The sequence below is a fragment of the Daldinia loculata genome (assembly GCF_022478755.1).
Source record: "Daldinia loculata strain CBS 113971 unplaced genomic scaffold F4817scaffold_46, whole genome shotgun sequence".
In the NCBI taxonomy this organism is placed as follows: domain Eukaryota; kingdom Fungi; phylum Ascomycota; class Sordariomycetes; order Xylariales; family Hypoxylaceae; genus Daldinia; species Daldinia loculata.
Window position 1 is genome coordinate 223,349 of NW_026054900.1, and position 24,015 is coordinate 247,363.

The 24,015-nt window shown below is 44.2% G+C and overlaps 7 protein-coding genes across 7 annotated transcripts; 3 read left to right on the forward strand and 4 right to left on the reverse strand.

Annotated features, from left to right (window-relative positions):
* The first annotated feature begins 4,281 nt into the window (after window positions 1-4,281).
* F4817DRAFT_345821 (regucalcin) lies at window positions 4,282-6,535 on the forward strand. The gene is made up of 2 exons (XM_049304318.1): window positions 4,282-5,102; window positions 5,844-6,535. The coding sequence occupies exons 1-2, from the start codon at window positions 4,613-4,615 to the stop codon at window positions 6,353-6,355; spliced, it is 1,002 nt and encodes a 333-aa protein (XP_049156544.1). The 5' UTR covers window positions 4,282-4,612; the 3' UTR covers window positions 6,356-6,535.
* On the reverse strand, window positions 6,211-7,909 carry F4817DRAFT_202702 (alpha-N-methyltransferase NTM1). The gene is made up of 3 exons (XM_049298598.1): window positions 7,390-7,909; window positions 6,776-7,126; window positions 6,211-6,674 (listed from the first exon to the last, which is right to left on the reverse strand). Exons 1-3 carry the CDS (start codon window positions 7,614-7,616, stop codon window positions 6,551-6,553), a joined length of 702 nt encoding a protein of 233 aa, XP_049156545.1. The 5' UTR covers window positions 7,617-7,909; the 3' UTR covers window positions 6,211-6,550.
* Window positions 7,910-8,642: 733 nt separating this feature from the next.
* F4817DRAFT_318475 (uncharacterized protein) lies at window positions 8,643-9,433 on the reverse strand (the record flags this gene model as incomplete). The annotated part of the gene is made up of 2 exons (XM_049300915.1): window positions 8,643-9,254; window positions 9,320-9,433. 2 exons carry the CDS (start codon window positions 9,431-9,433, stop codon window positions 8,643-8,645), a joined length of 726 nt encoding a protein of 241 aa, XP_049156546.1.
* A 1,415-nt stretch (window positions 9,434-10,848) lies between these two features.
* Window positions 10,849-14,694, reverse strand: F4817DRAFT_318476 (uncharacterized protein; the record flags this gene model as incomplete). Its single annotated transcript, XM_049300916.1, has 4 exons — window positions 10,849-11,469; window positions 11,523-14,428; window positions 14,496-14,613; window positions 14,689-14,694. The coding sequence occupies 4 exons, from the start codon at window positions 14,692-14,694 to the stop codon at window positions 10,849-10,851; spliced, it is 3,651 nt and encodes a 1,216-aa protein (XP_049156547.1).
* A 416-nt stretch (window positions 14,695-15,110) lies between these two features.
* Window positions 15,111-18,074, forward strand: F4817DRAFT_202773 (rRNA processing/ribosome biogenesis-domain-containing protein). The gene is made up of 2 exons (XM_049298599.1): window positions 15,111-15,613; window positions 15,664-18,074. The coding sequence occupies exons 1-2, from the start codon at window positions 15,269-15,271 to the stop codon at window positions 17,644-17,646; spliced, it is 2,328 nt and encodes a 775-aa protein (XP_049156548.1). The 5' UTR covers window positions 15,111-15,268; the 3' UTR covers window positions 17,647-18,074.
* Window positions 18,075-18,282: 208 nt separating this feature from the next.
* On the reverse strand, window positions 18,283-20,087 carry F4817DRAFT_345833 (uncharacterized protein). Its single transcript, XM_049304319.1, has 2 exons — window positions 19,744-20,087; window positions 18,283-19,681 (listed from the first exon to the last, which is right to left on the reverse strand). The coding sequence occupies exon 2, from the start codon at window positions 19,613-19,615 to the stop codon at window positions 18,758-18,760; it is 858 nt and encodes a 285-aa protein (XP_049156549.1). The 5' UTR covers window positions 19,616-19,681; window positions 19,744-20,087; the 3' UTR covers window positions 18,283-18,757.
* A 2,219-nt stretch (window positions 20,088-22,306) lies between these two features.
* F4817DRAFT_345834 (uncharacterized protein) lies at window positions 22,307-23,571 on the forward strand. Its single transcript, XM_049304320.1, has one exon. The coding sequence runs from the start codon at window positions 22,603-22,605 to the stop codon at window positions 22,867-22,869; it is 267 nt and encodes an 88-aa protein (XP_049156550.1). The 5' UTR covers window positions 22,307-22,602; the 3' UTR covers window positions 22,870-23,571.
* The last annotated feature ends 444 nt before the right edge of the window (window positions 23,572-24,015 follow it).

Consider the following 24,015-nt stretch of genomic DNA (forward strand, 5'->3'; position numbering starts at 1 on the left):
AACGTCGCAACATCATATTTCGGATGGCATCGTCCCTGGTTCTAATTTACTTTTTAATGTCTCTTCCCCTGGTTTTCTCGCACAGCCGGAGAATACGATGGCTTGTCTGCATTCAATGCAGGAACAGGGACCAAGGCATCGTGGAATGAAGTAACCTGCATGTTCCGCCACCGGGTCAGTTGAGATTATCTCACCTCATTAAATTGGCCTCTGCAAAGAATGCTTTGTTACCTGTCACTTTTCTCAACTCTCAACGATACTTCACCCGAGTCGAGACCAACAATTATCAGTGCCATAAGCACAGTGCGCTACATTAAACTTTGTACAACATCTCGAACAACCTGGTAGTTTAAGATAGCATCATTGCTTTAATCTAACCCGGACTTAATTTACCAGTGGTAGTCAAGAAAATGATTCATACGCCACAGGCGGGAAGAATGACGCCCTTCCGCCACGAACTATCTATGGAGGACCCAAGCTCCGAGTTGCTTCAATCATACGACATCAGTCCTGATATGATACAAGATACTTCTTCCGCTGGGTTGAGAAGTCTTCTTGTGGACTTATACGTGATAATTCCACAATATCTATCAAGACGTGCCAAAATCGTCTTACGAATATCAAGCTACACTAATAAATGTAGTTACACACCACACAAGTACCTAACCTACCTCGGTAAGTACCTATAAAAACGTACTACGGGAAAGACTATTGATTTTGCGTAGATACTTACTCATCTACTACGCTGATATTAATACGATATATGTACGCCTCGTCTATGGGATGTTGAGAAAATAGACAACGAACCCTGGGTCGTTATTTAAGTTACCCAGGAGCCTGGACTGCCGAGTGATCCATACCTCGATCTGGAGATTGAATTGGGGGGCCGTTTTTCGCGTGCCTCCCTTGGAGATTCTCACCAGATTCTGGAAAACGTATCATGTATGGCATGCAGAGCACAGCTGCAGCTAATAAACTGCATCCTGCAAGCTCGGGGAACAGGGATCAAAACATTACATTACAGTACGTGTTACCCATTGCAAAACGGCTTCGTGACCAGTTTAGCCCCAGCTTCCAAGGCTTCACAATGCAACACAAAAACTACCTGTCACATTTGTCGCCATACTATGGCTATGGATTTCGATAGTCTGGCCGGTTGACGTGCGAATAAATAAGCGCCATACACATATATACACATATATACATATACTATGTACAGACGCAGATGATCGCTATCCTAGGCGACATTAGCATCAGCGGTGAGCCACCAATCCACTTGCGTAACCGGATTTCCTCTTGTGGACTTTTATGTGCGCATTGTACTTCGTATGTGCAGTGGAAATACATATATTATAACGGTACATATTATGTATGTAGCACCAGCCATGACTCCCACGGACCTCTGACGCTCTTCCTCATGTCTTATCGACACATGGCTAATGTGCCTCATCGCGTCTAGGACAGTACCCCCACAGCTAAGCAACGTTCTTGTGCTACTATGTATAGAGTAGAGTACGTACATACATACTCATATAATATCGTCATTATTATCATCAGCGTCAATGCCGATGCAATGATACGTAGATTGTCGAAGATAATCGCTACCAAACCATACCGCACGGGGATCTGCCCTCTTTGAGCTATTATTACGAAGCTTAGAGAGCGACATCGATCAATCACGACCCCATTCAGCCCGTTGAGCTTGAGCAAGGATTCGGTGGTGTACAGCCAACCATCGTACATAATTACAGAGGTCAAGTGGAGCTCCCTCGCGCGTCATTTATTACCCTCTAGCTTCATAATACCTACCTAGACAGTGCCTATGTATTGTTATGTATTTTCTCATCTCCCTCCCCCTTGATACTTTTCTTTTTTAATCCCAGATTGGATGTGGGACTTTGTTCTGGAAGACTCCCTGGAAGACTCCCTGGAAGAGACTTACGCGCATCAATCTATGATCATGTGGTTCGTCAATTTGACGGCTTGTGGCTTAGCCGCGGAACGGCTCGAATCCAGCTTATGTACGGATTACATTTACAAATTTCGACCGCTTCATTCGTTCTAGTCCGTCCAGCTAGAACGGCCTTGGCCAGATCCATCCAGTCGGCCAACGAGTCGGAGAGTCCACGTCCCCAGGCCTAGTAATTTTTACAGACAAGACGTGACCGCTTGACAGGCTCCTGATGGGGGCGCATCTTTCATGCACACGATGCGTCTAGGAGCTGAGGCTCTCCTGAACAGAACTAGCGGGCTTGCAGTGGTCACAAGGGGAGATGCGCTCACTCACGATGTTCTACACCGACAAGTTTCCACCTACATACCTACATACCTTGCCTCACTTTTAGCTGCACCTATGATGCGTTTCTCCAGTTTCTCTATCTACAACCAAATAGCTTCTTCCACGCCACCTTGCTGTCGTGTATCCACGCTATTCGTAAGAAGCGGTCACCAACCCTCTCTAAATGCAACTTTTACACTACATACTTTCGGATCGTGAACCCGCCCGTCTATAGTCGCTATTTTAGGCAATTGTTCCTTCGTTGGGACCACTTCGCCAAAGCTAGTCAAAGCTACGCTAGTAAGTCATTCTACAAATATTCGCGTGGCTGCGTGTCTATTTCCTATTTCGCCCATGAATATTCATGCTTTGCGCCTTGTTGGCGCAGGGAGGGAAACTCGGAGTTGAAGGGTCTCAGTCAGGTGAACCGAATAGGAGTATTGAATTTTCTACTACCTTTCCTGGGTGTAGAACGCTATTTTGACATTTTTATTAATTTATATGCAACTAAGCCAGCTCGAGTAGGATGCGATATGTCCTATATATGAAGTTCTCGCTTGTTCATTCCGTCTTATTCCTGGAATAACGTAAGATGGCGTTACGTTCTAGGTATAGCACACTGTTATAAGTGATTTATGTGCAGCTATACGTCGCATTCGACAACGGGTCATATCCATCCGTCAAGCGAAGGAAAGGAATGGCTTTGAGAAATAGCCGGCAGGAGATAAATCGATGTCGGCACGGTTCGACCGAAAGCCACCGAAATCCAGACTCTTTAGATTGAAGAAGACTTCGGCCTCAATTCACGGCTATCAGGCCCGTATTCCGTATTTTGTATTCCGTATAATGCACAACAATATCTGATGGGTTTTTATCATGACGCGAAAATAACTTTTATTTATTTCTCTCCTTTTTTTTTTTTTACTTGGCCTATAGTTCGAAAAGTTTTAGTGAAATAATCGTTGGTTCTCGTGGATGCTGCATTGTACAACGTGGGAAACTCTACAAGCCACTAATAATAGGTTCATAGCCTAGATCGTCAAAGAACTAATCGACTAACAGGTAGGTACCTACCTAACCTAACTAGTCGAGACATTTGATTCCGAATCCGAGTCTCGCCCTGCCGCCCTGCCGCCCTGCCGCCCTGCCGCCCTTATGGTGGACGGTTAAGACATTTGTGCCAAAATCGAAAAAGCCGGTGGCACTATGTCTAATACGGTAATAGTAACGCTAGGGGTACAGTATGAACTCGACTATTTGCCCTGTGTACACAATTTATAAGGTAATACATACATTTTTTTAACTTATATTATAATAACTTCACGAATATTTTTTTATACTTTTTTTAAAAGGCATTATTATTTCAATTAAAAAATGACAAAAATTACGGCTTAAATTACATGTAATTTAAACTAAAATTGGTAAAGATTTTAAAAAGCTATATAATTATATATATGTAACTATACAGGCCTTATTATCTTTAAGGTTAACCAATCAGATTAAAAGATTCGATTGTCAATTCAAATCTTCAATTACCTTATACACACAACACATTCAAATAACTTTTCAAAGACAACACTCCAGACGTTATAATTGGTATCATTTTATAGCTTTAATTGATGCGAAAACAATGATTCAAGTTGCATTTGAATAGGCCTTTTGGCTGTTGTGTTGTAGTAGAATCAAATAGCGCTTGTCTGGAGAGGCAAGCACGTGATACCCTTTAAAAGCACCTCGATAAAGTTATTCCAAACAGACTCCAGATACTTTAATAGCAATATAATATTCAATACACATCGCATAAACATGCAGTCTGGTCCATTATTTTCGCATCAATTAAGGCTATAAAATGATACCAATTATAATGTCTGGATTGTTATCTTTAAAAAGTTATTTGAATGTGTTGTGTGTATAAGGTAATTGAAGATTTGAATTGACAATCGAATCTTTTAATCTGATTGGCCAAATAATGAAAAAAATTTATATTTTACTTTGTATATACCCCGCATAGTATACTGTGCACCTGCTATATTACCCTTTTTGGAAAGCCCCGACCCATTTTCCTGATTTTGGCACAAATGTCCTAACCGTCCACCATAGCCCTGCCGCCCTAAAGCCTCCACCGTCCCTTACTTGATATCCGAGACATTGGATATCTTCCACGCGTTTCCCCGGTCAACCAACACGCTACATCCGCGCTACTAATTATTAATTATTGCGCCAAAGCGAGCAAACAAACAAGGGGTTTCTTATCTACGCTCCGGGCCCGGGAAACTCAATACCCCGAAAAAAGTAAAAATAAAAATAAAAAGGACGGAGATAGGGAGATTCAATATGTCCGCCGCTGTCGAAGCCAAGCCACAGCCACAGCTACAGCAATGGCACGTCACGGAGCCGTACTTACACCTCCGGTGCGGGCTAGGCGAAGGCCCGTACTACGAGGAGCAGACTCGCAGCCTGCGGTTCGTCGACATCAAGAAGAAGCGGGTGCACGCCGTGGACCTTGCTAAGATCCCGCACCCCAACCCGAACCCCAACGTGGATCCGAGCTCGGCCCCCGCCGGCGTCGAGACCATCCAGCTCGACGTCCCCGTGACCGTCACGGCGGACATCGAGGGCGTCGACCCGCGCGAGCGCATCCTCGTCGGCGCCAAGTACGGCCTCGCCGTGCTGGACCGCCGCGCCGGCACTTACGAGTACGTTGCGCGGTTCGGCGCCGACAAGGACAACGAGCGCCTGCGCAGCAACGACGGCGCTGTCGATCCCCACGGACGCTTCTGGCTAGGCACTATGTCCGATTTCGGCTACGACTTGCAGCCCGAAGGTGAGCTTGAGTTTTGCTTTCGTCGCTTTCTATTCCTACTACTACTATTATTTCTATCTGGTCCTATTATTTGTCGCAAGTCCCTCTAGAAAGGCTATTTATTAATAAGAAGTTCCTCCTTTTACTTCTCTTTTTTTTTTTTTTTTTCGGCACTCGTCCTCCTCGTGCTCGCACCGAGGAGGGGTAGATGGGGGGAAGGCGGAACCGAGCCTCGTCTTCATTTCCTGTGCCTCAAGGACATGCTCGGGGTGTATCCTAAGCCCTCCCCGCATGAACTCCTGAAAAGGGAAATCAGCCCTAGAAATTTCCCGTTATCGTTTTCCGCTCTTTTCCCGGCAAGCGTCTCTGTTATGTAATGTTCGTGGCCGGAGGTGACTCCGGCAGCCCGGTTCACCAGCACGGCCCGGGACGATATAAGTCTTGTGATATACGTTGCATTTTGCACTGCTACGCCATGTATGTATGCATGTATGTATGTAATGTACGTGCATGGATATGCGGGCGAAAGAGGGGCGTGCAGAAAGAGGGACAGCAAAAGAGAGGGAAAAAACGGGAAGACGGAACGAGTCTAGTCTGCAGAGATGCACGCGCGGAGGTGGCAGTGCTACTTTACTTTTACCATTGTTGTAAGATCGACATTGGGGTATCAGGCAACACGACGTTTATATGATGTTATGCTGTGCTATGTTATGCGCGGCAGGGCAAAACTTGGCAAAACTAACCAATTCCGTCCCATCCCAGGCTCCGTGTTCCTCTTCGACGGCATGAGCACGGCGCGGTCCATGCGGCACCCGGTCACCATCCCGAACTCGGTTGGCTGGTCCCCGGACGGCAAGACCTTGTACTTCACGCACTCGACCGAGCGCACCATCCACGCGTACGACTACGACCAGAGCTCCGGCGAGGTGTCGAGCGAGCGCGCATTTTACCTGCACGACGGTCCCGGCGAGCCCGATGGCTTCCGTGTCGATGTCGAGGGGAACTTGTGGCAGGCCGTCTACGGCGAGAGCCGCGTGTTGAAGATCTCGCCTGAGGGAAAGCTTGTTGGTGAGATTAGGCTGCCTACTAAGAACATCACGTGCACCCAGTTCGTCGGCACGGAACTGTTTATCACGACGGCGGGAATGCAGGAGGGCGAGGGAACTTCCGAGGAGGTTGAACTCGGCGGTGCGCTATTTAGGGTTGATGTCGGTGTTAAGGGGTTGGACCCTTTCTTGTTCAAGCTGAGCAAGGCGGTGGATCCGGAGTCTTGAGTTTTGGAAGACGATACGCCGGTCTAGGTTGGGGTTAACGATATAAATGGGAAGAAGCATGAGAATTTTATCACGTTCACATATGATGCAGCTCTTATATATGATCAACGAGAAGAAATGAAGAAATGAAGAAATCAGCATTACTAAGGCTCTGTTGTAATAGGACTATTAAGATATTTTACTCATCTATTAGCTTTATTTAGGCTTCAATGCGTACATGCGCACAGAGTATAGCTCGTGAGGGAACCCGTGCTGTATCTCCGTCCTAATTATGCGTAATCCTGCCTCCTCAAAAATGCGCCTGAATGTCTCGTCTTGTCTATGGTATATCACGGTTAGTTATAGTGCTTACTCGTCCATGGGAAATTGAAGGAATGTGACGAAACAACACTCTGAATACGCTCACTATAAAACACTTACCTTATAACACTGCTGTCTTCCCAGTCAAACAAGTCCTCTTCGGACGTACTCAAGTTCTCCTTTACCACGATAACCCCTTTCGTCTTCCCATCGTCGCCGACACTGAGCACAGCGCTACACCGTCTTAGGAATTCTTCGAGCTGCTGGTCGGTCAGGTGGCCGAGACACCACTGGTTCCAGATGAGGTCGTATTCAGCATCATCGTCAGGCCGCCACTCCTCGAGCCCAACGTTGTGGATTTGGCCTACTCCCGGCTGGCCCTCGAGCGCATCTGTGAACTTGGCGATGGGCTCGACGATGTCGACTGTCTCTGCAACGTCGAGAAGTAGCCCTTGCGTTATGCGTCCAATCCTGCGACCGTTATTAGTTATGTGTTATATATACCTTATATATATATATATATACGCCTTGCACCCGCGCGTGCATCCCGCAACCCCTCACACTGCTACGATATTCTTCTTATAACTTCTACGCATGCGCGCGGCGTAGAGACGATTATAAAAAAATATGGCAAAGTGATAAAAATAGAAAATATCAGAAAAGGGGCCAAGTAAGGGGAGGATATAGTCAACGAAGGCAACAAAGGCAGCCAACCAACAAGTAGAAAAACTTACCCTGCACCGCCCTCCATCGCCCTATTTACAGCCTTGACGCCCTTGGTACGGCCCAGGCCAAGTTTAGCCAGGAAGCTCCGCGAGCCTCTTAAGTCGATGCGCGAGACGGCAGGGTACCCGCCCAGCATGCCGTTGACGTCGGGGTCGATGCCGGACCAGTACTTGCGGCCGTCATCAGCGCTGATTAGGGAGTCTGGTGCATCTGTGCTTGTTCCAGAGGGGGCCATCTTGTCTATAAGTGTTGTATTTCTTCAATTTGTTCTTCTAAATAGGTAGGTAGTTAAAAGGGGGTATAGAAAAGATTTATCTGGAGAAAATTTACAACGGCGGTTATATGGAAATTGCGGGTTTGTGTTATTGACATTCCATCGCGTACTACACGTGTAAAATAAAAAGAAGGATACAAAGCAGGCAGTTGATTATGTACTTGCGTTGTTTCACCAGCAGAGAAAGAAGAACACTGCACAAGAGGGAGGAGTGATGTTCTCCTAGGCATCACGTGGCCAGCGGGATTATAGTGGGCACTTGTGGTTGCACCTAAACTTACATAACCTAACCTAATATAAGGTAAGGTAGGATACCCACCCCCCTATACCTTCCCGTGTAGATCTCGTGTAACTCGATGTAATGCGCAACTGCCTAACTCGTTACTCGCCATCCTGAGGTAGCATTTCCTTCCCCTGGCCGTTTCGAAACGAAGAAATGCCTAATGCAGGTACTTATAAGAGATCGTTTTTATACCTAGGTACATATAGCAACGGGAAAGGGCGCTAGTGGAAATATGACATGCATATATGGATGTACGTGCCTTTTAGCCGCGGGACTATTTTAATTTTTAATTGTAAAGTACATCTTAGTATGTATTTGAGTTTAACGTTACGTATTTTAACCTGAATGTATGTGTGTAAGCTTTAATACACAGGTTAAATTTAACATGTGAATATGGGGAGTATTCTTTTTAACTTCAAGTTAACAAGTATACATGTAGGTAATAACTTCAAGTTCTACTTTAAATACTTTATACGATTTACTAAGTCATATCACACCCCGATGATCAAAGATAGGCATTTTATAAAAGTATGAACCAACTTTGGTTTTAATGTATATAATAGTAAAAAAGTGACCATGACCATAGCATATGTATCCTTCATCAATCATCCCGCCTAACCCGTCCTTAATCCCATTTTGTTTTTCCAATTTTCCCAGTAACCCTCAATAATACACTCATACACTCGTACACTCATCACCCTAGTTTACTCATCACGACCACCACGACCACCACGTCCACCACCATGCCCGCCCTTGTGACCGTGACGGTACTCCTCCTCACCCTCACCCCTCTTCTCTGCCTTCCCGCCCCAACCACCACGGTGTCCGCCACCACGGTGTCCGCCACCACCACGTCCACCACCACCATGTCTGCCACCACCGCGTCCACCATCATCGCGTCCACCTTCATCGCGTACACCTTCATCGCGTACACCTTCATCGCGTACACCTTCATCGCGTACGCCATGATATCCACCACCGTGTCCACCACCGTGACCGTCACCGTGTCCACCGTGACCGCCGCGGTGTCCACCATGACCGCCGCGATGTCCATCGTGACCGCCGCGGTGTCCTCCGCGATCTTTGCCGTCATATTCCTCTCCTCGCGGCAACGGCTGAGGGCTGCGGGTATTGTCCTTAGCCTTGCCGTCGACATCCCCGTGCTCGTGGTGGTGCGGGTGGTGGCCGTAGTGCGGGCCGTAGTGCGGGCCCCAGTGGTGCCCGCCGCGCCACGCCGCTTTGTATTTGAGGTCTTCATCCTCATCCTCCCCGTTGACGCCAGGGCCTTGTCTAGCCTCGATGTTGGCCTCTGGCTTCTGCGACGGGTAGTAGTGTTAGTACGATTATATGAGAGCTTGGGGGAAGGGGAAAAGGGGCTAACCTCAAGGGCAGTGCGCTCATCGAGAGGTGCAACTGCCTCGGCGGTAGTGGGTGCGGCTAAGGCGTTAGAGCCGAAGAGCAGGAAGACTGCTAGGAGAGATTTGGTGACCTGCATGTTGGTGGTAGTGGGTAAATGTGTAGTAGGTATAGTATTGATCTGTTTATTGAAGACGGAGATGGATGTTGAGATGCAGAATGATTATAGGTGAATATGGGGGAGGTCAATGAGCTTCTTATAGCCCTCCTGAAGCTAGGGTCTCGAACGCGTAGCGTATAATCCGCTCCCTCGCAACCGCAGACAGAAACATTTTGAGTTCAATATTGACGACAACGATATTCTATCGTAAGGGCGGACGTGCAAGGACCATTACTCCGCTAGTGTACAACGTAGCTATACCATGACGCGATTCTGCGCAAAGTAAATAAAGTAAATGATGGAATGGTCTAATATCCTGATGGTATCTAGGATTCCACAGTTCGCGTGGGTGGAGAGTCCATATAATAAGTGCGCATTCCTGAGGCATCGGCACTAATTGACCCAGTTGTTCGTCACCACTCCAGCGGCAAAGGGAGCCAAAAACACTACCAGGAACCGCCCAAGACAGCGGTGCCGGGCGTTGAAGATCGACTCCCACGGGCAAGACATCGGTGGGGACTATTATTAATTATGAATAATCTTCCGCGACATCCGTCAAAGCATACTTGTCGATTAGGATACGTATATGAAATCACCACCTGTATAACTTCATGGTGGAACAAGGTGACTCCTGGTAACGTAAACTCAAAGTATTGATTCGAAGTCTTTGATCACCTAGACTTGGATCGTATCCAGAGAGTTGGGCCCGTATGAGTCGCTTTTCTTTCTGCTGGATTAGGCCATGACGTGAGTATGAGGACGTTATATGAAGAACCAACAGAAGATTGGAAACCTGTGTAGGAATTAGTTTCGAAGACGACCCAACTTTACCGTTCCTAACGCCGATGAGGTTTAGTAAGCTAAATATTAACGGTTCTAGTTGAAAATCTTGGGTCTTTATTGATCCCCAGTCTTAGGTTGTTGAGATCTCTAGTCTATTATCGTGAAACCTACAATAGACCTGCTATTTGGTTGCCGGAATCATCCTAGAATTTGAATTGACACTTGTCGAGTGAGGGTAAGGGACTAAAGCTCAGATTAACGGGGATTCAAACTTTGACCAGGGAACAGCTTTTGAATTGAGTCTATATTATTAGTATTTCTAAGCATCAAAAATTCGCCACGGAAGGGTATCAATCCTGGTCTAGGGAAAAGAGCCGTATGAAATTTGTTGTGTTAAAGCAGCCAAAATGATGACGCGAACCGAAATAGCATCCACAACATGAAATAAGCCTGATGCACACTAGTAACTCCGTTGAATTCCCATTAGTCGCCAATTTTGTGTGTACAAATCTATGCGTATGGCCTGTCTATCGAACAAGTAATCGTCGTTTCGGTGATTAGAACAAGTAATCGTCGTTTCGGTGATTAGATGGCCTCGTTGTTTTGTTCGCCTACAGCACATAGCCATTGGCGCTAACACAATTCCACTCGCGGACACCCATCCCTTCCTCGAGTTCAACGCACCACCAAAGTACTTCTTTGGCTTTATCTAGCTGTCCGCTGTCTTCGTGTGCCCTAGCCAAGGCAAACCATGCATCGGAGTAATTCCATCCTGTGCCCAATTTAGTGAGTCCTGACAGTAGCCCATAAGCTCTATCTCGAGCAGCAAGTCGATCGACAAGAGGCAAGGAAACAGCTTTGTAAGGGGCTGGAAGCTCCTCTATCGAAGGTCCGTCTGATTCAATGGTAGCTGATTTATCTGACGGTGAGTCTACGATATCAGCCACACAACCTCCGAGCCCTAGTGGTGTTGATGGAAGCGTCGGAATATCTACTATTGTGTGAGGCTTCCGAGGACCAGGGCCAGTTGATATTAGATTTGTCTCTTGGCCATCTGGTAGGATAATGCTAGGGACAGCAGGAGGCGGCAAAAGCGCTTCGCTGTATATGTCGAGGAGGATGTTGGACAAACCAACAATTGCTGAAGGGTGGTCTGGATAGTACATTAGAGCTTCCTCAAAGTAGTCCCTCGCCACGTAAGGGGTGCCTTCGGAGACTGCGAGATAGCCCAACTATATTTTGTTAGCGAAAAAAGAAAACATTTGGGGGTCATCCAATTTCATACCTCGCTCTGAATATCACCCCAGAGCTCCTCAACCGATCTTTTCCCTCCCCAGCCAGGATCCCGTAGGGCCATAGAGCCGCTCGTATCCTTGGCGACCTCACTTTCTAAACCGTCTACCAATATTCTCGCCTCGCTAATAGCGCCCTTGGCATCGCCATACATTTTAGCACGACGGTAAAACGCACCGATCATCAACCATACTTTTACAAGTATAGTCTGCCTCTGCCGCTTGACTTGTTCTTTCGGAAATTGCACGATGGGTAGTGGATTGGGCGATGAAAGTGAATCAAGAACTAAACTATCAGCCCCATTTGCAGAGCCCTTGGTTGAAGAAGCCGTAGAATTGAATCGAAGTAGTCCACGACCTTTGGAAAACGACTGTTGCCTAGACATGTCGTTTGTGTTATTCGATGCGAAGAAGTCTACTCGCTCTTGTGTTACTCCATCCGGCATCGGTGTGTAGAAATCCTCACCGTCTACGACAGTCGGGGCTCGGGGTGGGCTAGAGGCCCGTCGCGGCTGGGCGCTCGGTTCTCGTTTCTTCAGGCTGTTTCGCCTCGTTGAATCGCTACGCCCACAGGCGCTCGACGATCTCCTAGACCGTCGACCCTCACCAGCTTCACCATTCTCCTTGGTGACGTGTATGGCAGGAGCTGTGGTGGCGTTGGCGTTGGCGGTGGCGATAGTGCTAACGGATGTCTGGGTGGTTTGAGGCCTCTCCGGTAAGACGGTAGACGTGCCGCTCTCTGCGGGAGTGATATTTCTGAGATTACGAGGTGTTCTCTCAGCCTTATTACCAAAAATGCTACCGCGCATACTTTTGATTGTGCCAGCTGAACTTTTGGGGACTTCCATTGTCGCCTTCTGAGTTGTAGCCGGCGGCTTTGGTTGAAATTCGCCAAACAGTCTTGTGTATAGGACTAACAATTCGTGACTTGCGTTTACTGCGACTTCTGGTCCTTCTAATAATTCTAGAAGGGCGAGTTGTGTCATTTTTACTTCAATCATGCCTTCTTTCTCGAGATCGTCCATTTCATCGACGAGTCCCCTTCCCTCGTTCTTCTCATTGCGAGCTTCCACCTCGTTAAGATGTTCGCTTCGGAACGCACCTTGAAGATTTTGAGAGCCAAATAGGACTGCCGGGTCGTTGAACTGTTCAAAGGCCCCCTCACAAGCCCTGGCAGCCATGATAAAATCTTGTCTGGCACTTAGAAGGAGCGCAAGGAGGTGCCACAAGGGTATCAGCGAGCGCTCTCGCCAGTATGATCCAGACCCAGCTGATTGCTCTCCTATTTTCCCACTGGACATGAGTGCAGCCCTAACAATGTCAATAGCTGCCGTCAGCTCTCGTTGCTCGGCTAGTAATAGACCGAGAGTGAATAGGGTCCTGACGTCTGTTGGATTTCCGCTTTCCGGCGATAAGGACTTCTGGAAGCTTCGTATGGCCTTGGTTTGAGTTTCTGTTCGTACAGATGCATCAAACGTCGTTCTAGCCCACTGCGCTTGTGAAATACCGATAGCTTGCCATGACAAGGCATACACTCGAGACGATATTCTTGGATGTAATATAACTCCATTTCCATCCTCCTCGTCTAGTGTTGTGATATTATCCTGCACCCTAGGAAGCGGTGTTGGCAGCTTCTGGACCATTCCTTCTAATTCAACCCCCAACTCATGTGCCTTCGCAGCAGCATCCCTGAAACCGTATTTGCAGAGAGCTGTTATCGCCTGGGAAATGGTTTCAAGAACTGTCGCGTCATCATCAAGACTCGGCTCCGGATGGCCCGTCTTGTCGACACGGGCTTTCCCCTTTTTGACGATATCTAGGTAGGAATCGAAGGCATGGAATGCAAGATCAAATTCAGCGACTGAGAGGTGAACGGTGAACAGATACCGCAGTATAGCCGTAGAATGGAATGTTTTGGTAGCGGCTCGGTAGAGGATGTCCAATACCCCCCGACTAAGGCCTTCCTTGCCGCCAGGCCCGAGGTCTTGTTCGTGCCAATCACGCCCGCTAAGTACACTCCAGTTTCTCATCACAACCGCAACGAAGTCTTCCACTTCTTGTCTCTGTTCCTCGGCTCGCGGAAAGGAAGTTTCACTTAGAAGGAGACCTTCGTAAGCTACTTCGACTTTCTTCAGCTCCGTTCGAAGCTGATTCCTAGCTGATGCCTCGTTGGTGACGTCTACGGAGCCTGTTGGGAATGGCAAATCTTGTTGCAGGATGGCCGAAATGGCGGCGTAATATTCATTCCATACTCTCCTTCTGGGTATGGCACCACGGAAACCATAGCCACCGACAAGAGCGGTGCCTTGAGCCTTGGCCACTTCCCAGTATTTCGCCCAGGAACGATATGGGGCTAGTGAATTGGCATCTTCGAGGGTTTTCTCTCCTTTTTGCAGGGCCTGAGATTGTAGCATACAGAATTCCGTTAAGAGGAGTTCAGTCCAGAACCGCAACTGCTTCCGTCCTTTCTGTTCCAACCATACATGTGATAGGGAAGTTAATGCTGATTCGAAGATGCCCAGTGCCGCAACCCTGTCACCGCTCCGCGCAAGACAATCGGCCTTTAAATATGTAGCCTTGAGGGCACATACCCACGACCATTCGGAGATGTTACTTGGCTGATCGAGCTGGGCTAACTCGCTCTCTGGATTCTCTGGTAACTTCAAAGCAGCAGTACTATACTCCCCGACGGTCCAATAAAGCCATCCAACACATACTTGGGCTTGGAATTTATCTTCAAGATGAGTTGTCTCGACTTCGATCGCATTAAGTAATCTAGGCACCAATTGGGCGACATCTAGATCCGCAGCAGAAACGGCGGTAGGAGGCCTCGATTCGGGGTTTTGCTTCTGTGAAGCTTTGATGATAGCATACTCGGTCTCGGCGGTTGTTGTAAGGCCTGTGGATATGTCATTACATTAGATGGCTTCGAGAGGGAGTAGGGGAGTAGGGGAGTAGAGTCGTACATAATCTGTCGGTGGCATGTTTGCGGACCTTACGCACAAGTTCTGGTACCTCATCCCATTTCCCTTCGCACCTAGCATCATCCAATCGTGCTACGTATTGGGCTACCTTGGCCGATTTCTATAACAATTTAGATGAGCAACTATGGTTATGGCTGCTGGGAATAGGAGGGAATAGGAGGGGGAGAGAACTAACACTCATCCTGACGATTCGAGGCCTGAGCAAACGCGGTATTGATTAATGGAACTCTCGCATATCATATCGGCCGAGTGTTGATTTCAGTGCAATGCCAGCGTTACACGTCTGTAGATATCATATGGCTCGGACTGTTGGTTACTAGGCCCAGGGGTCAGGATGGTTGTAGATGGGCCTAATAAGTGAATAAGCCAAGTAAATTAAACATTTCTTGGCACAGTAAGGGGAAATATGTCATGACCCTGTTAAAAGAAGGTTGCTTCACTTAATTCATATCTATTTCTGTTTTATGCAATTAAAAGGGATGGTAGGTCACAACCAAACAGCCAAACCATTAAGGTGGGATTGATCCTGTAGACCCGCTAAAAAGTTTATCGATAAGAATAAAAAGTTCATGAAGCTTTCATATGAAGAAAAGCTTAGGTTGGAAATTCCTATCTCGTTATACATTCGTTTAACAACCAATGAATTGTTTATTATTTAAACGACGGGCTTTATAGCCTGTGTATTTATCTCATGCGCCAGAGCCATCTACAAATTCAACTAGTCATTAATCTTAAGAATATATGAATCGCAAACCATGGCCTTTTCTGCACTTCCCCCCGAACTACGCAGTCTCTGCCGGAGATTGACGGCGACAAAAGTAGAGCAGCTTCCAGCTCTGCTACCCTCTCTACTTAGGGACTTATTGCGTTGCAAAGAACCACTGTCAAGGCCACATGAGGCGAAGGCGTCTGATAGTTCCTCCGAATCGACAGTGCTCGTACATAAGCTAAAGACTCAGATATCTACACTTCTCAATAGTAGAACCTCTCAGGGCCGCTTCGTAGGAGTGGCGCTAGTAAAAGCTGTGGTAGAAACTGGTGGTTGGGAATGCCTTCGAACATCCGAACCATGGGTCCGAGGACTTCTATCTATCCTTCAAGTAAGTTTTCATACCTCACAATATCAGTAAAGCCACTCACAATAAAACAGAGAAAAGACCCAGCAGTCATTAAGGATCTATGTGTTGTGACCCTAGTGAAGATATACACTCTGATGCATGCCTACCCGACGTTGATACGGGAGATCGTTACACCTACCCTTCCTACATTTGGAACCGCCTGCCTCCAGATTTTGAAGCCCCCTACAACTAGCAAAGTTGCTAAAGCACCCAATAGCCTCATCGAAACAATATTTGAAGGTTTCTCGGTTATAATCCCACTATACCCTACTACTCTACGTCAGTTTGCGTCTAAGCTTAGGGTTGAGACACGATCGTATATTGCTCCAACCGTCTCGGACGGTACAATAGTTCCAGCCTCACTGCAGGCATGCAGCAGACGTCTTGTTATCAGGTTACATATGACAGCTGTAAAGGGTGGAGACTCAACTGAATGGACGAAACATCTAGATGGGATAATCACTACATTCCACTCCACAGCCGATCAGGTCTTCCGGGCAATCCAGGAGAACTGGGAGTCGGTGTCGGGTCACCCGTCAGAATCTACGCTGCAACGGGTAGACTTCGATAAAGATCCCCAGGGCGGTAGTGACAGCCCAGATCAATTGCCCCCTTGGGCTGGCATTTATGCGGGCAGCGAAAGATTGCTCGGTCTACTCGATTTTATCTGTGAATATCTGCGATGCTTTACAAAAACGACAGTCACCATTCCGGTCAGTGCAATAGTTGATATCGTTACGAGGATATCCTCAATCACGCCACCAATTCCAGGGAAGGAGAAATCTGCATCAATTCAGATGAACCCAGCTGTTGGTAGAGAGGAGAAAGACGAATTATGGACAGTATTTCCAGATATTCAACTTGCTGCAATGAAGTTGCTATTTGTTATGACGCAGCGGCTGGGAAGAAATGTCCTGCCACTAGCTCAAATATCACTTGAACAACTACTACGAATGTTTGAGACTAGCTATCGTCTACCTGAAATCCGGATAATAGCCTTCCTCCTAACCAAAGAGATTATTCAGCTTTGCGGGCCAACAATGGAGAAACTTACCGTTGAGGGCTTAAGCCTCATCATCAAAGCATGCTGTCGCGACCTTTTAGGATCTAGTGGTAATCTCAAACATCCTAAGCAATCAGCTATTTCTACTCAAAATGGTCCGAAATCTAAATCCATCAGTCAGAATGCCGACGCTTTTCTCGGTAACAGCGCCGAGGATGAATTCATGTCTGTCTCGTTAAGTTCAGAGCACGTCTCAGCAGCAACAGCACTCTTGACTACTCTTTTTAGTCATGTCCCTCAACAGCTTCTCCCTTCTTCACTTCGGGCTCATATGCTCAAAACGGCTATCTTATGCCAGATCAAGGACGCGCAGGTGGCAAGCATACTACATCCGGTACGAGACAAGAGCGGTAGGACGCCAGCAGTCATATTGCCTTATCTTACGCAACGGTTCCCGCACGACGAAAGTGTGGAATTACTACGCTTCAACTTTCGACCTATGGCGACAGGACCCCGGAATGACGCTATGGACATCGATGAGGCGCCAACTGAAGACGCCTTAGAAGACGAGTCTTCGATGAATGGGTTTTCATTCGATCGACCACTTGAGACTCCTGTTCCTGGTCCCGCAGATCATACCCGTGCCGAAGCCGCTGAGACCTCAGCAAAAGCTCAGGACCTATTTCTCCCCAAGAGACCGCTAGAGACGGTTCTCAGATCTGAAGAGGAACGTACCACTGTCGTGCGACCACCGCCAACAAACTTACTCAAGCGGAAGAGCGAAGAGGCTGAAATTGCCATTTCCAAACGGGTTGAGATCGACACGACGGCAACAACGGTAATCAGCGCCCCTATACCGGCATTTATCAATCCGCCGAGCCAGGCTCCCAAGACCGGCAGCGTGGGGGCTCCAGACGAGGAGGACAGCAGCGATAACGAGAGTGTACATCTAAACATGGAGCTCGATGCGGACGACGATGACGACGACGACGACGGAATAGAGGAAAATTAGCGCGCGGCGAATAGGAGGCTGGCCCGATTACTCGTCATCTGGAACGTCACACTCGGTAACTTGGCAAACACGCCGCCTGGTTCCGGATAAAAAGATCCCACATGGCCCTGCACATAACATACCTACATGGGGACTTGGGAGAAGATGGAGTTGGCCATATTTACCTACGTAGTATATATTAATTGCCTCATCGTGCAGACGCAAGGCACGCGAGTCGCTTGGTCGCGGATAGAGACCACGTAATCCTGTAAAGTGAAGTCGCTTGTTGTTCGTGGGGAGTTGGCAGGTGTTGCGCACGCGAGCTAGTACCAGAGTCGTCAGTCTATTGTATATATTGAGATAAGCACTTCCTCGAGAGGGATGCCGTTCTATATAAAGTCTTGAGTAGCAGTTCTTATGATAGATACCCTGGTAACTTAGGGTAATTTATGCCTTGGAGATCTTCGGAAGCTAGATTTCTACTTGGACGCTCTATTCGTAGAGTCGAATTACTCCGCAAACGAAATGGGAATAGGACATCAACGTAGAGATACTAGAATAGACCGGGCATACGGTATAATCCGAAACGGGTCGGACAGTTTTGAAAGTTTACGGCAGATAGAGACAGCTATTGGGTTTCAGAAACGAACTACGATAGGCGGTATACTCGGCGTATTTATATTAGCAGAGACATATGTAAGAGCACCGGTAGGAACCTTAGTTCGTGCAATCTAAGCGGCGAGGTTAGAGCGTATATAGTACGTCTCGAAGTGATTTATCATTTGGGGGTATATAATCCGAAAGCTAAGAAAATGCGAGAAGAGGTAGGTAACTACCTAACCTAGTAGGTTCATTGTCCAAGCGTGTCAGGGCCGCTTGCAATCCAGAACGAACTAAGTGACGATACCTCTTCTCTCCAGACAATGCAATGCAGACATCCTCGTCCCGAATATGCAACGCAAGATGGCCCCTGACAGGGCCATCTGCTTCCACGCGACCCCTATACGTAAACCGTATGCACCAACGCCGTGTATGTGACCTCGGACCTTGATGCACCATGCAGGTATCCGCCCCTCCCTCCTCTCTAGTATACCCAGTTCCCCAGGTAGCGTAGCAACCCACGTGGCTCTGCCTAGTCTCTCAGCCACGCCCGTCGCTTCTCTTCCTTCCTCGCTCGGCGCTTTTCTTTGAACTGCTTGAGCTCAGCCTTAGTCGGCTTCTTGCCGGACCGCTCCGCTTTTAGACTCCGACCGTCATGCGAGTTCGCAGCCGCGTCGACGTCAAAGAACGCGTTCATCTGTCGCCGAGACTTGGCTTCGTCGTTGTGGTTATCGGGGTTCTGGTCGCCGCCTTGCCAGCGCCCGGTGAAGCGGTTGAATGTTCCCATAGCCGCGTAGGCGGCCGACGCGTCTACTGATGGATCCTGCTCTGATGGATTCTCCGCGCCTTGCTTGGCGTACCAGGCGTTCGGATCGTAGTCGCCGTGGATCGCTGGATTATAGCCTCCAGCTGGTGGCCGTTCGTTTTTCGGCGGCTCAGCAGCGACAGCGGCAGCGGCAGCGCTGGACGCGGTTTCCTGCGCCTGCGGCGTCGACTCCGCGACCGAGGCTTTATTGGACAGCCGAGGGTTTTCCCAAGTGGTTTCATGGGTGAATCGATTGTAAAAGAAATAGGCCTGACTTGTTGCATCCCAATGGAAGTCCCAGCCATCGTCTTCGGTCGCGGGAGGCGGTTCGTTCGGCAAGGGAGGAGCGCTTTCCTCAGCGACAGGTGAAGCCTCGCCAGATTCTCGCGATTGAGGCGATGCTATAGATGATTCGGGTGCAGCGCTGCTTCTTCGCTCAGGAGATTCGGATGGTACAGGATCGCCATGATTTGCGTCTTGAGACTTCGGTTGAGCGTCGGACAGGGGTTCATGCGACGCGTCGGTATCCTTGGGCTGATCAGCAGCCACTTCGGAAGAGCCAAGTGACGTAGGCGAAGCTGACATGTTTTGCGGCCTTGATATATAGATATATTTTCTTCTTCTTCTTCTTCTTCTTTAATTATTCCCTTTCTATTGAAATGTTATTATAAGCTGCTACGACTTAGTCGATGAAGAGAAGTCGAAAAGGATACATTCTGACTAAGGAGTCACGACAATTGCGGCTTTGCAAGGGGGGTTACCGTAATTGAGTCGATTCTGAGACGAGGCCAAGTACAAAATGGGTGATTAGCGAGTTGATGCGTCGGCATCGTCGAAGCTCCTTGGATTACTATTAGGTACGAGCCTTCTGGAATTCTCTTATCGGATATCGGCAAGGGGAATCTTCGGATGAACGGTACATTTGGGTACTCACTCCCGTCGCGTACATGTACCAATTGAATGTACCTATGTACCTAACTTGATCTATCAATGGAAGAAAGGGAGCATGAGTGACCCGACCTATGCCCTGCTCCCTACCTGACTTCACTTAACCTGTGTAGGGGCAGTTTGTATAAAAGACCTAATATAACTTAACCTATGTAAAAGTTTAGTAAACCTATGGAATAAAGTTTAGTAAATTTATGAACCCTTACCATTTAGTAAATTTTTATAAAATATATTTATTTATATAAATATCGCATAATATATAAAAAATAATTGTTATATAACAATTACGGCGTTATTTTTTATATTTAATAATAAATAATAATTTAAATAATAAAAAATAATTAATTATTATAAAATATTTATTAAATATTTAATAAATATTATAATAGCCGTTATAAAAAACTAAAATAATATCGGTAAAATAAGTATTTAATAAATATTTAATAAGTATTAATTAATTAATGTTAATAAATGGTTTACGTTATAATTATAAGTTATAAATTAAAACATTAAAAAAAAAAATAAAGTTTTAAAATTAAATATATAAACAAATAAAAGTTTTATAAATAATTAAGTTAATTTATAAAAAAATAAATATTTAATAAATATTAATTAATTAAATTATAAATGGTTAAATTAAATTATAAGTTTATTAAATTTTATTTTATAAGTTTATTAAACTTTTATATAAATTAAATTATATTAAATCTTTTATATAAACTGCTTTTATATAAGTAAGGTAAAAAGTGGGGCATAAGTTGGGTCATTTAATTCCTTTGGAAAAAAGGTACGTACTTTTTACATTAAGTAAATACAAAAGAATTAAATAACCCGACTTATGCTTTACTTTTTATCTTATTTATGTAAAGGCAGTTTATATAAAAAACTTAACATGACCTAACTTGTATAAAAGTTTAGTAGACTTATTTCAGTAAATTTAAACCAATGACGCAAACTTCGTTATACCTTTTCCAACCACACCTTTTTTTAACCAATCACACCCTTAACTTACCTTTCCCACAAATTTCGCATTTTTAATTTAAAGTAACTCGGGCGATTTTTAACACATTATTTTATTTAATATTAAAAATAATATTAAAAACAATAGTTAAAATAAATTTTAATTAATTTAAAATATTTATTAACTTTATTATTAATAAATATATACGTTTTAAACGTTTAAATACACGCGTTTTAAGCGTTTTAAACGTTTCGGGATAATAATTAACCGTAATACCGGTTATAACACCGGTCGTAACACCGGTTATAACGTTTTTAAAAATATATTACGTTAAAATTTATAATATTATAACGTAATATTATATAAACATATAAAATAATTAAAAAACTTAAATAATTAAATTAAAAGCTTTAAATTATAAAAATAAAAAATATTTTAAACGTGGTTATAAATATAAACGCGTAAATGTAAATATTAATACATTATTTTTAATATTATTACGTGTTTTTAAACGTTAAAGTTTATAATATTATAACGTAATATTATATAAATATATAAAAAAGTTAAAAAGGTAAAAAAAATATAATATTAATTTTAAATTATAAAATAAAAAAGTATTTTTAACGTTATTATTAAATATTAAATTATTATAAATATAAAGTTTAATTTTTAAAAAAATTTATTTTAACGTAATTAAAAACGTTTAAATTATTTTAAATTAAAATTCGTTAAAATTTATGTTTTATATTACTTTTTTAAATTTATAAATTTATAAATATAATAATATAAACCAAGCGTTTTATGGCGTTTATAACGTAATTAAACGTAAATTTAATTTTAACGAATTTTAATTTAAATTTATTAAAATAATAATAAATTTATAAAATAAAGTTTATTTTATTTATAAATTAATTTTTAAATAATTATTTATAATTTAATTAATTAATATTTATTAAATATTTATTTTTTTATAATTTAACTTAATTTTTAATTAATTAATATTTATTAAATATTTATTTTTTTATAAATTAATTTAACCATTTATAATTTAATTGATTAATATTCATTAAATATTTATTAAATATTTATTTTATTTAATATTATATTATTTTTCATTAAATATTTAATAAATATTTTATAAGTTATGTTAATTTTTTAACTTTTATTAAAAAAAAAATATTTAAATGATTAATTATTTTTTATTACTTAAATCATTATTTATATAAATAAATACCTATTTTGATGGGATATTATTACATAAAGATAGTCACGTGGTGATACGTGACTATTCCTTATACAAAAGGCAATTCTTTTTAAATAGCACTTACATACATAATTCATAACTTTTACAATAACAATTAATTAATATAACAATAGTTATTGCGATAGCCTCGTTTTATATTATTTCCTTTTCTTTTCTTTCTTATTTGTTACGTTATTCCTTTTTATTACCTAATCCGTACGGATATTTAGTCTTACCTACATTAATCAATAGTTGGTTGAAAGACAAGACTATAGATTAATAAGGTTAAAAAGAATCATAAAAGCGCTAGACGTTTTTTTTTTTTTTTTGACGAAAAGAGATAGTGGCACTGGCGGTCACTATGTTACCTTAAAGGTATTTGGGGTTTAACTTGTGAGCCTACAATATTTGCGTTCCATTATGCATTTTACAGCACCCTTGCTGTATTCACAACCACCTAACATGGCCTCAATATGGGATAGATATATCGACAATGATATTTCAGGTATCGACCTAACTATTGACCTTGACGATTCCGAATTAGACAAAGTAACGGCGGAGGAAATTAATACGTATTGTGCGGAAAGTTTTGCGTACTATTTCGAGTACCACGACGATAAATGCGACGAGGATATATGGGATGATTTTAAAGATTTTTTTACGGGATGGCAAGTAAGACACTTTTAAAAGGCATACCCCTTGCTCCAGAGACTAATGACAGACTATTTCCTGTACCACGGAGTATATTTTGATGAAAAGAAGACCACCTTTGAGAGACTAGAAACAATTGCCAATGCTGAAAAATTCACGAAATTCCTACTTGACAAAAGTACATTTCTGTTAGAACGTTACTCCGATAGTTTTATCTTAATGACTAACCCGTATTACGTCGATAAACTTAACAAAATTACGGCCGAGATATTATAAATATTCTGGACCCTAGCATGCCGAGTACCTGCCTGTTTAGAAACAATATCTAGACCACCTTGGATGCGGGCAATATAGCGAGATGAAGCATAGCTAATTCCGACGGTACCGGAGCCTATCTTACAGTTGACGACGATACCGAAGCCGATTCCATAAGCAGTTCCGTTAAGGCCTAATAAACCTATTACGTATACCCGATCGATGAGACCACGAGGCATCACTGATCATGTTAAGGTGTATTATAACGATAACGAATATAAGTATGAGGATGAAAGGTATGACCTAACGGATGGTATATTTGATAAAGAGATTAAGATTGTTAAGGATCTTCATTATAAGACTGGAATTGGTTAATTGTATCGAATCCACCATAATACACAATTGTTTCTGATTAGCCCCAGCTAACAATCCTCACGATTCGACAAATGACCTCGTCCCCAGCCAGACGATTCGACCGAAAATAGCCTCGTCCCCAGCCAGACGATCCGACCGAAAATAGCCTCGTCCCCAGCCAGACGACCCTTACTTCGACCGCTTTAGCCAGCCAGCCCTAGCCAGCCCTAGCCAACACGACGAGAGATCCGACCACCACTTTTACCTCGACCGTTTCAGCCTAGCCTGGCCTGCCCGAGCCTATTATTATTACGATAGATTAAGACCTGTTGACAATTACGTCATAGTATAAAAAGAGACGGATTAAAGGCAAGAAAAGAGAAGAAATTGTCAGTATTGGATTAGTTGAATTGTATGTAATTACGTCATACGAGAAAAAAGGGGAAAAGAGAAAAGTTACCAGTGATGGGATATTATTACGTAAGGATAGTCACGTGGTGACACGTGACTATTCCCCATACAAAAGGCAATTCTTTCTAGGTAGCACCCACACACACAATTCGTAACCTTTAC